General features: G+C 36.6%; 1 protein-coding gene across 1 annotated transcript; it reads right to left on the bottom strand.

The window, feature by feature from the left end:
• Nucleotides 1-6,862: 6,862 nt before the first annotated feature.
• On the bottom strand, nucleotides 6,863-11,783 carry LOC306877764 (uncharacterized protein). The gene is made up of 8 exons (XM_079429713.1): nucleotides 11,691-11,783; nucleotides 10,732-10,856; nucleotides 10,168-10,551; nucleotides 9,845-10,061; nucleotides 9,266-9,492; nucleotides 8,989-9,136; nucleotides 8,453-8,562; nucleotides 6,863-8,074 (listed from the first exon to the last, which is right to left on the bottom strand). The coding sequence occupies exons 1-8, from the start codon at nucleotides 11,728-11,730 to the stop codon at nucleotides 7,766-7,768; spliced, it is 1,560 nt and encodes a 519-aa protein (XP_079285839.1). The 5' UTR covers nucleotides 11,731-11,783; the 3' UTR covers nucleotides 6,863-7,765.
• Between the last annotated feature and the right edge of the window lie 831 nt (nucleotides 11,784-12,614).

Consider the following 12,614-nt stretch of genomic DNA (forward strand, 5'->3'; position numbering starts at 1 on the left):
TTGAAGATGCAGGACAACCAGCTAGCAGTGCATTACAATAGTCCAGTCTAGAGGTCATGAATGCACTAGTTTTTCTGCATCAGAAACAGGTAGCATGTTTAGAAGCTTGGCAATGTTTCTAAGATGGAAGAATGCTGTTTTTGTAACATGGGAAATATGATTTTCAAAGGACAAGTTGCTGTCTAATATAACACCCAGATTTTTGACTTTAGAGGACGTAACAGTACATCCGTCTAGTTGCAAATTGTAATTCAAGAGATTCTGTGTACTGTTTTTTGGTCCAATAAGTAATATATCTGTCTTATCTGCATTTAATAGGAGGAAATGATTGGTCATCCAATCTTTTAAATTTTTTACACAATCTATTAGCTTAGATAGTTGAGAAGTTTCATCTGGTCTTGTTGAGATATATAGTTGAGTATCATCAGCATAATAATGAAAACTAATCCCGTATTTTCAAAAAATATTACCAAGGGGCAACATGTATATTGAAAATAGCAGAGGACCTAGGACAGATCCTTGTGGTACTCCATACTTTACTGGTGATAATTGAGATGACTCCCCATTTAAATGAACAAAGTGGTAGCAATCGGACAGGTAGGATCTAAACCATCTTACAGCCTGCCCTTGAATACCAGTATAGATTTGTAATCGATCTATGAGTGTGTCATGGTCTATAGTGTCGAACGCAGCACTAAGATCAAGTAATACTAGCAATGAGATGCAGCCTTGGTCTGAAACATCTCAAGGGCCCCAAAATCACCTCAGACCCCAGAGGGTTAAATCTAGCGTATGATTAAAACGATGAGTGGGCCCGGTGACGTTTTGCTTGACTCCAAAAGAGTTTATTAGGTCAGTAAACGCAAGTCCTAACGCATAATTTGTATTATCAACGTGAATGTTAAAATCGCCGACAATTAGCACTTTATCAACATTGACCAATAGATCTGAGAGGAAATCTGCAAATTCTTTTAGGAAATCTGTATATGGCCCTGGCGGTCTATACACAGTAGCCAGAGCAAGAGACAGGAGAGATTTATTTTGCATATCTAACAGTGTAACATTAAACAGAAGTATTTCGAATGAGTTAAACCTCCTGTATCCTGTTTTCTGAGTAACATTGAGAATATCACTATATTTTGTTGCCACACCGCCGCCACGTGGCGACCAGTCTGACGGGGTTCATGTTTATAACAGTAGCTTGGTGGAGTAGACTCATTTAGACCAAAATATTAATTTGGTTAAAGCCAGGTTTCAGCCAGGCAGAGTACATCAAAATTATTATCTGTGATCATTTCATTTACAATAACTGCTTTGGGTGCGAGTGATCTAATATTTAGGAGCCCAAGCTTTAAAAATTGTTTTTGTTTATTTATTTTGCGTTTTTCTGGTTTTTATCACGATCAGATTTTTTATAGATCCTGCATTAAATTTATATTTTGACCTCGCTATTCGGGGAACAGACACAGTCTGTATAGACTCGACAATGCAAGTACTTCTATCTTTTAAGTGGTTAGAACAAAAGTCATCACAGTAGTTATTTGAGAATAACTGAAATACTACCGGGCCGGCAGGGATTGTAGGTGGGGGGAGTGAATGTCCAGCGCTCTCTCCACCCTCAATACCACGACTGAGGTGCCCTTGAGCAAGGCACCAAACCCCCAACTGCTCCCCGGGCGCCGCAGCATGAATGGCTGCCCACTGCTCCGGGTGTGTGTTCACGGTGTGTGTGTGTTCACTGCTGTGTGTGTGCATGTTGGATGGGTCAAATGCAGAGCACGAATTCCGAGTATGGGTCACCATACTTGGCAGTATGTCACTTCACTTCATAAAAGTTATATTTCAAGTCTTCAGAAGCCTTATTTTACTTTTTTTGCATATTTGTCACACTTGAATGATTCAGATCATCAAACTAATTTTAATATTACACAAAGATAACCTGAGTAAATACAAAATGCAGTTTTGAAATAATGATTTCATTTATTAAAGGAAAAAAGCTGTCCAAATTTGCCTGGCACAACGTGAGAAAGTAATTGCCCCCTAAATCTAATAACTGGTTGTGCCACCCTTTGCCGCAACAACTGCAATCAAGCATTTGCGATAACTGACAATGACTCTTTCACATCACTGTGGAGGAATTTTGGCCCACTCTTCTTTGCAGAATTGTTTTAATTCAGCCACATTGGAGGGTTCTCGAGCATGAATGGACTGTTTAAGGTCATGCCACAGCATCTCAATCGGATTTAAGTCCGGACTTTGACTTGTACACTCCAAAACCTTAATTTTGTTTTTCTTGAGCCATTCAGAGGTGGACTTGCTGGTGTGTTTGGGATCCATTGTCCTGCTGCATAACCCAAGTGCGCTTGAGCTTGAGGTCACAAGCTGATGGCCAGACATTCTCCTTCAGGATTTTCTGATAGAGTGCAGAATTCATGGTTCCATCAATTATGGCAAGTCATCCAGGTTCAAAAGTTGCACAGCAGCCCCAGACCATCACACTACCACCACCATGTTTGACTGTTGGTATGATGTTATTTTTATGAAATGCTGTGTTGGATTTTTTAGTCAGATGTAACGGGACACACAACATCCAAAAAGTTCATCTTTTGTTGCATCAGTCCACAGAATATTTGCCCAAATGTCTTGAGGATAATCAAAATATTTTTTGGCAAATGTGAGACGAGCATTTGTGTTCTTTTTGGTCAGCAGTGGCTTTTGCCTTGGCCCTCCCCCAATGCATGCCATTTGTGCCCAGTCTCTTTCTTATTGTTGAATCATGAACACTGACCTCAATTGAGGCAAGTGAGGCCTGCAGTTCTTTAGATGTTGTTCTGGGTTCTTTTATGACCTCCTGGATGAGTCGTCGTTGTACTCTTGGAGTAATTTTGGTAGGCTGGCCACTCCTGGGAATGTTCACCACTGTTCCAAGTTTTCTCCATTTGTGAATAATGGCTCTGACTGTGGTTTGCTGGAGTCCCAAAGCCTTAAAAATGGCTTTGTAACCCTTTCCAGACTGATACAGGTAAACTATTTTGTTACTCATCTGTTCTTGAATTTCTTTATATCACGGCATGATGTGTTGCTCTTTAAGCATGCTTCACTTTGTCAGACAGGTTCTGTTTAAGTGATTTCTTGATTCAACTGGTCTGGCAGTAATCAGGCTTGGGTGTGGCTAGTGAAATTTAACTCAGCTTTCTAAAATAATGTGGTTAATCACAGTTCTTTCATGATTTAACAAGAGGGGGCAATTCATTTTTCACGTAGGATCAGGTAGGTTTGGACAGCTTTTTTCCCTTAATAAATGAAATCATCATTTAAAAACTGCATTTTGTATTTACTTGCATTATCTTTGTGTAATATTAAAATTAGTTTGATCTGAATCTTTTAAGTGTGACAAATATGCAAAAAAATAATAAAAAAGAAAAAACAGGAATGGGGCAAAATCAATCCAGAGCTTGGCATTGCCAGCATTGGCAAGTTGTGCACACATATCTGTAGATACTTTTGCATTTTGGCTGCTGTCAATACATACGAATACCCATAAATACTAATGAGCTCAGGCTGGGGTAAATCTGCTTGGCACCTCGTGAAGCCATTAAATGTCAATATTACATTTATAATGATGTGATTTTTTTTTATTTTTATAAAATCTGTCGATGTAATCGCATCATTGTGAGATTGATGATAATGTCATTCCAGCAGGATGGACACTGACATGATTATCTCAAAATAAATGTAATGCTTTTCGCATGCATTCATTGTAAAAGCCAGATGGTTAAAAATCACACTGCTGCCATAATCCCACTGAAGTAACACAAAATGCACAAACGTAAACCATTTAACCTGGATGATATATCTGTCATACAGTCAATATGCCTGTCCCCCGTACTGTACAAATAAATGGAAGAGACAAATGATGAAACATACTTGTTTAGGATGAGCAAGGGATTTTAAATCTGTTGCAGCTGATCAAATGAAACGGCAGAACAATCGCATTACCAGGACAAACAATCGGATTAGTGATGCTGAATGACATTTCTTCCTAAACTGATTTATGTCTGTTGTTGTCTGCGAGGCCTTTATACACACACAGAACCGTGCGAACAGGCCTGAACATAACATGACACTGATGCTCCAGCGGGTCTCTGAGAAACTGCCAGCCGTGTTTTGCAGCGCACTCATTCTGTTTAGTGATATATCACCCATTGGGACAAGTAATTTTTTACTGTCCTGATTACAGTAATGGAATAAGTGATTAAAGATGTACTGTAGGTTAATTTAAATAGATCTAATGCATCACAGTACTGGCTGTTTAATATTGCACATTGTGTTTACATGTTCTGTAACTCAACTAAGAGTAAATATTACTGGTTTCAGCCAGTCCAGCTCCGTAATTCACATTTACACCTCATCTGTGTGCTGCCAGCTACAGTGTCAGACAGCGAGTAACATCACTGACCATGACCTGCATTCTTTTATAGACTTCAACATACAACTGAATCTTAAAGTAATGGTTCTCAAACCTTTCAGTCCAAGTACCACCTTTGATGTAATCAGAACATCCAAGTGCCAAAATAATGCTCTGTTTTTTTCTGAATTGAGAAAATCAATGTCTGTTTCAGGTTTTTTATTTTCTGAAAGTGCTTGGAACTCCTCTGTCTGGCTTAAAAATTGATACCATGCTCAAAGCTGAGTCAGTCAAAAGAAAACCTTCATGGTTTCAAGCATCTAGTTACTATCAGGGCAAAAAAAATAACATCTCGCCTGTTTTGTTTTGTCACATGAAATAAAATTTTGGTGAGCAAACTTGGATATACCCGTATCCAGATTACCTCTACAGCCCTGAACGTCAGCGGAGATCAGGACAACTAGTTGAGCCCCAGAGACAGATCCCCAGTGAAGACCTCGTCACCTAGACGGTCATCGGGACAAGACCTCGGGAATCAGATACGTCCTCTACACAAACTGCTGGTTCATCTGGCAAGAGGAGAACTGGCCCCCCGACTGAGCCTGGTTTCTCCCAGGGTTTTTTTCTCCATTCTGTTACCGATGGAGTTTTGGTCTCTTGCCACTGTTGCCTCTGGCTTGCTTAGTTGGGGACACTTCATTTCCAGCTATATCGTCGACTTGATTGCACAGATACTATTTAAACTGAACTGAGCTGGATGATGACATCACTGAATTCAATGATGAACTGCCTCTAACTGAAAATTGAGTGTTTACTATTGTACTTTTGCATTATTGACACACTATTTTTCTATTTGATACTGTAAAGCTGCTTTGACACAATCTGTGTTGTTAAAAGCGCTATATAAATAAAGGTGACTTGACTTGATATATCTATAGAAATATATCAAAGATATCTATAATTCATACACACTACCGTTCAAAAGTTTGGGGTCTGTTATATATTTTAATATATTAGTATATATTTGTATAGTTAATTAATATATAAGTGTCTTATGCTTACAAAGACTGCTTTGATCAAAACATTTAAAACAGAAATATTGTGAAATATATTATTAAAATATAATAAAAAAATAATTGTTTATAATTCTTTGATGAATAGAAGAACAGAATTTATTTAAAATCGAAACCTTTTGTAACATTATATTGATCAATATGAATGTATTGTTAAATAAAAGCATTAATTTCTGTATGTATGTATATATATATATATATATATATATATATATATATATATATATATATATATATATATATATATATATATATATATACATATACACTATATAGTTCGGTCATGAAACTAGATGGCATGGCACAGACTTTTATAACAATAATGCATCCTGAAAGCATTAAAAATAAAAGCATTCTTTTTTTACCTCAAACTTTTGAATGGAAGTTTTTTATTTTATTTTTATTTTAGAACCCCTTCTCCTACTAAGTTTTCCTTGCCACTTTGGTTGCCTTTGGATCGCTCACTTAAGGCATTTCTGTTCCTGAAATGATATGTATTGTTAAAAGCGCTGCACAGTACAGCCGACTAGACGCACACCCATTAAACAGCCTCTTTTCAGTGAGGTGACTGCATTTGACTGTGCATTCGCCCACTAAGGTCTGATTTTTTTCTGTCTCTCCCTCATCACAGCCCCATAACAAACCCCCTCTGGTTGTGTCCACCGTAACCAGTCTGTCCTCTGCTCTGCTCATGTATAGCTAACCGATCGTAGGCAAGCGCACGAAAAAGAAGTTTGACCAGCAGGGAAACAGGCGAGGAGAAAAAGCCTTCACTCAGACTGCAGACTGAATGTAGCCATCGCTCGTCTCTCCTCCCTCCTCTTTCTCTTTCCGTGTGGCTCTGATTGGGCACACTGCAAAAAAGACCCTTCTTAAAACAAGCCAAATGCACTTAAATCTAGTTAAAGTGTACCAAAATCAAGCAAAAAAATCTGCCAATGGGGTAAGCAAAACTGGCTTAATAAGAATTCTTGAAAGTAGCATAAATATCTAGTCAATAATAAATGCTACTGGATCTTAAAACTAGATACAAATTCTTAAAACCAGCTTTTTGTAAGAATTGAATAATAAATAACTATATATTTGAACTTGAATCTAGTCACTAAAAATACTATTAGTTCTTAAAACTAGACAAACATGCTTAAAATTAAACAGTTTTCACTTTTTATAAGCACTGAATTATAATAATTCTAGGAAAAATTTGATTATTTTAACTTAAATCTAGTCACTAAAAATACTGTTGGGTCTTAAAACTAGAATAAAATATTTAACCTTAAATCCAGCTTATTTCGATTTTTTTTAAGATCACACAAAAACCTAAAATAAGATGAAAATTCTCAAAATAACCCCCCCCCCCCACACACACACACACACTTTAAATGAAGAAAAAATAACTTACTCAGCTTTGCTGAACATTTATTAAAGAACAATCTCCAAAGTTTAGCCTTTTAAACAAATGGAGCATATAAAAGCAGGATAAACCGATTCCAAGCCTAACTTACATTTTTACAAAAAAATAAAATAAAAATTCCTTTGCAGATTTACAGCAAATGATCTGCGTAAACACTATGCCTCAGTCTATCTGCATACACCTCAAACAGCAGTCATTTAAGCTTCAAACAGCAATTACTGAATCAGTGTACTGCATTAAAAAGACAGTGATCCCAAAATGAAAATTCATACTCAAACCTTTATGTTCTTTCAATCCTGTATGAGTTTCTTTGTTCTGTTGAGTAGAAGATGATATTTTGGAGAATGTCGGTAGCCAGACAGTTGATGCATGAAAAAAATAACTGTGAAAGTCAATGGCTACCATCAACTGTCTAGTTACCAACATTCTCCAAAATATCTTCTTCTGTAGTCAACAGAACAAATAAACAAGTTTGAAACAACATAAGGGTGAGTAAATGAGGACAACTTTCATTTTTTGGTCAACTATGCCTTTAATGTATGGCAGATTTCTCGTAAACAACTGGGGTATAGCAAAACGGGATGAACAGTCCAAAACTAAGAGTGAATTACTAAACTAACTAAAACATTTTCTTAAAAAAAAAAAAAAACACTGGCACAGAACGACACTGTAACCTCAAACAGTAGTCCCATAAGTTACAAACAGTAATTACTAAAATGTATTGTATTATTGTATGTCAGATACATGAAACTGCTGAAAATGGGGGAAAAAAAAACTAACCACACAAATTAAGTGCAAATGGAAGAAAAAAAAAAAAAAAAAACACTGCAGCTGTCTCACAGCCTCAGACATACAACATGTTTGAAACAGTAATTAGTCAACAAACATTCTCCATTCTTGAATGGCCTTTTTGTACGAGGGGGTTGCATCCTGCTCGTGGATGGCATCTCTCAGAACTTGTGTTTGCAACACAGACAAGAGTGTTGCAAGACACTTTGGATATGTGAGATGGAATGCATAGTAATAGGCCAGGAGGTAGAGAGGCCCCTCGTAGAGCAAGTCTTTGTCAAATGTTAGAACTGGGGTTGTACCTACAACCACCATGCAGTTATCCTCACCAACCAGCAAGACAGGAGTGGAAAATGCGCGTCTGTGGATGTAGGTATCTGGATCCTCTGAAGGCTAGAAAAACAAATATAAAAAATACATAATTTAGATTACATGCACAGCAAAAATCAAAATATGATCTGGGTCACCATTCACTTTTATAGAATTTTATTCCTACAATGGAAGTGAATGCTTACCCAGATCTGTTGGGTTATCAACATTGTTTAAAATGTCTAACTTTTGTGTTCGGCAGAACAAAGAAAGGTATACAGGTTCAAAACAACTTGTGGGCAAGTAAATGACAGAATTTTAATTTTTCTGTTAACTATCCCTTTCAGTTATTTTTTATGTTGCATGGCCAATTTTATATAGTGCAATTAGGATGGATTTAACCCAGTATTTTACTGAGCGTGTAGGCACCTTTTAATTTATCACTACTGAAGTAAAACTCACCGTCAGAACGTGGAAAAGAGCCTCACTGATTGGGACCTGTTTTTTTGGCGCTGTAGAGCCAGATGGGAAGAGCAGCGGCAGGGCAGTAAAAACAGCAATGGCATGTTCAACTAGTTAAGGAAAGAAAAAAAAAAAAAAGACATTTATATCAATATCATATAGTACGTCTGTGGGTGTAATCTATACCATTGTTTTCTGATTCTGGAGACCCACTGCTCTGGACATTTTGTATGTCTCCTTTATTTAACAGACCTAATACAGATCACAAATTCATTAAAATAGCTCCATGAACTGAATTAACGAGCTGTTTAGACAACATTGTTTTCAACTGAAAAACTTTTTTTGAACTGAAAACCACTGATCTATAACAAAGGTTCTCAACTCTGGCCCTTGAGAGTGGAGTTTAACTCCAACCTTGATCAAACTCACCAGCCTGTAGATTTCTAGTAGGACCTGAAAATGATGATTAGCTTGTTCAGGTGTGTTTGATTAGATTTGGCTGAACTGGAGAACCCTAGAATTAAATAAAGCTTTACCTCCATTTAATGTCCTTGGAGGCTTCATGACTTTCTTCATCACTCCATAAAACTGAACCTTGGAGTAGAAGGTCTCCCACCTGCCCTTCACCTCAGAAATGTATTGGCAATTGTCTGGCTCAATGATTCTCCGCAGTTCATCCATTGCCTGAAAGAATTATTCATTTAATATATATATTTAAAAAAAAAAAGTTTTTCTGTTTGTGGTTAGGCAGAGGATATGGGATATTTGTCAGTACATTATACATCTGTCTGAAGTATGCTTCTGTGTACCCACATGGTCCAGTTCTTTGAAGCAGGGGTATGCTTGCAAAATTTTTGTTGGTTTGTCTTGCTCCTTCAAAGCATTCGAGTCAATGAAATTTCTTCTGGACTGGAACTCCAGGTCTAATAGATGGGTTACAGCAGCTTTGTTTGGCTTCTTTGCTTTGTACATTTCTTGCAGAGTCCTGTAATGTCTTGCCTGGGTTTTCTGGCTGTCAAGGCTGTTGTCTGGAGCATCAGCTACAATTTAGCCATAACATATAATTACTGTACAAGACGCACAAAATCAACAATTCCAGAATGTATTCTACATAAAAGTAAAGAAGAATTAGGCATACATATATTACCAAACATTGTTATTTACAAAATACACTAATACATTTTGAAGTAAGATGTCCAGACGTGCCACTTCCTGAGGACACGTTCTTCACAGGATTTCTAAATTGCCTAAAATAACAAGGTGTTGGTTGTTTGCGATCGGTGCAACCAATGCCTGGATATTTTAGGCTGCTTAGAAATCCTGTGCAGAACGTGTCCCCAGAAAGTGGCACGTCTGGCCACCTTATTTTAAAGTAAATTTTAATGTACTTACATGCTTCATCGATGCTGTCATTTTCTTGCCGTGGGGTGCTTGATCTTGAGGGTGGTGACAGATTGACTGTTGATGCACTGGAATCAGCGTCATAGTCACTTGCCACTGCAGCAGGTGGTTCTCTGTCCTGACGTGCTCTTTTGGAAGGAGGCTGTTTGGCCTTCACAGGACTTCGGATATTTGAAAGTCTCTTCAGGAGCTTTTTGGCAACAGTGTCCTGTACAACAGAACAAAAGCATCAATGAATAATTTTGAAGCAATGTTAGCAGCAAAACAATGTTTTATTTTTTATTTTTTATAATTAATTAAATGATGTCACTCACCCACTCATGCCTAGATCCAGTTGATTTATCTTTTATCATAGGGTAGTATTCCACTAACCGTTTTGCCATGGCAATAACTTCATATTTAGTGGGATATTTGTAGTCATCTGAAGCCGCTCTTGCAATTGATATCATGTTTGTCATGGTATTTCGAATGAGCCGGCAGAACAGCTCCTTCGATAAGGTGACGTCACCCTCTTTTCCAAGACGCTGCTGCTCAAAGTATGTGCGTCTCATGTGTTGTAGTTCACTATCAGTGAAGAGAACATATTCTGGGCTGGGTAACTTTAAAAACTTTGAAGTGCTGGGGTCATCTTGTTTTGAACTGTCAGTATGTTCGTCATCTGCTGATGAACCTTGGACTTCAACAGGAATGGTGTGTCCCTAAAATACAAATATATACATTAATCAAACCAGATACAGTAATTTATTTTATTCACAGAGTGTCTCATGTATGTATATGTTATTCTTCAACCACACCAACTTGCATATAAATTATCTGTACTGAAATTATGCCCATTAACAGGTTAAAAATATCCAAAATACTTATTTGAAGTTAATTACCTGTTCTTCCTTATGAGTCAAAAGCCAAATGGCTTTGCGCCGCAGGAAGTGCTCAGGACCAGGAAATAGATCTCGGATATCCTCCCGTGAGAGAGTTGGTAAAATGTCTTCCCCAATGTTAGCAGCTTAGAACAAATGCAAATACATTAGTCAGTGTAACTCGCGTATACTTTGCGCGCAGAAGACTTCGGATATTGAAAAAATATATATACATGTCAATATAGATAATTAAAATAGTTTATCCATATATATATATATATATATATATATATATATATATATATATATATATATATATTTGTTTTTTTCGTAACATGAACCTAACAGGAACCTATTATGAAAAAGCAATAAAGAGTTGTAATGCATTTTATAACATTGGCTGATGGCAGTAAAACCATCAGCCAATGTCATAAATATGTTGGATAATGTTTTTGTTCATTATCCGATAATCAATATTAGTGTACACATTTAAATACAAACATTCTTAGTGCATATTGTAACATAAGGATCATAAGTGCTAGAAATGTTCTGAAACAGTTGACTAATGTCACTGAATGCAATAGTGAATGAATATTGTTATTGTCAACATCTTAAATGATAATGCCCTTCGATGATATCACAAAAAAAGAACTCGCGTTTGGATATTAAAAAATAAATAAATAAATACAAATAAATAAATTTAGCACTTATTAGTACAACTAAGGTCATGGAAAGCAAACTGGAAAACATTTATTAAACAGATCTCAAGAGAAAGAGACTGCATTTTGTAATATTCAGTTAACTTAATTTAATTCGATACAGGAACGTGTTTTTTTCCCAGCAGGAAGCATTGCATATTCGATTACAATTCAATTGAGAATGAGAATGTGACATAACTCCTCATTCTCTATTTCGAATACAATCTATTTCAAATTTCAATTACCATAATAAACAATTAAGCGATTTTAGAAATTACTAACCTTTAAGAGTGGAAATCGCAACCTCGTCGAGTCCATCCATGGCGAAAAACTGGCGGGAGGAGGAAGTGCCTTCGTCTCCTAACTGCACTTTGGCGCGATGATTACGCATGCGTCTTGACGTTAATGCGTCACAGGGTCAAAGCACTATTGCGCACTATTGCGCATGCTCAGCGCGCGTTTTCTAATTTCCTGTTGGGTTTTTTTATGTTTGGTTTGGCATGTAATAATAGTAGTGTTCCAGATGTAACTGAAAACTGCGGTTAAAAGATACATTTGTCATCGATTTTATACTCAATATTTCTGGTTTACAGTCTATGGTTGGGACCAATGCTCCGTCACATGTGCATGAGATTCGAATCCAAACATTGTTTTTTTTAAAAATGGGTTTCAAAAGTAAATTTTAAAAATGTCTGCAAGTCCTTGATTAGGCATAATCAAATGTTTGAATGCTGTCAGAATGTGAACAGTTCCAATCTATTTTTGTGATTAATCTGCGTTATGCAACAAATGCTGCTGATTGAGCAAAACCTGTAATGAACCCAGAATAGATATTTTAATATTTGTGTTAAGTACTGTCTGTTGTGACAGGGAGAAATCTGTTAGATGTGATTGTGCTACAGAAAATTCTGTAATGTTGAATAAGTTGTTGATGGTACAACATTTGCAATTTTTCTTTTATTTCAATATGAAATAAATCTGAATTAAACCACTTTTTAGCCAAGCGTTTTATGTTCACACAAGCAATTTTTCTTAAATGAAATTTCAAAAACCGACAGACTCGATCATTAAAAAAACAAAAAACAATCCTTTCTCAAGGTTCTTGAAATTAGAGTTTTTAGGGGTGGTATCAGTCTTAAAATTAGCACAACAATCTAACTGAACACGCACCAATTGGGCTATCACATGTTTCTAGTAAAATCTTGC

Source organism: Barbus barbus, assembly GCF_936440315.1.
Source record: "Barbus barbus genome assembly, chromosome: 12".
Classification (NCBI taxonomy): domain Eukaryota; kingdom Metazoa; phylum Chordata; class Actinopteri; order Cypriniformes; family Cyprinidae; genus Barbus; species Barbus barbus.

Bases quoted from the DNA above. Each gene is read 5' to 3' on its own strand.
- LOC306877764 (XM_079429713.1), bottom strand. From the start codon at position 11,730: ATGGATGGACTCGACGAGGTTGCGATTTCCACTCTTAAAG. The intron at 10,857-11,690 runs GTTAGTAATTTC...ATTTGTTCTAAG, and splicing joins TGCGATTTCCACTCTTAAAG to CTGCTAACATTGGGGAAGAC. The intron at 10,552-10,731 runs GTAATTAACTTC...TTTGTATTTTAG, and splicing joins TGACTCATAAGGAAGAACAG to GGACACACCATTCCTGTTGA.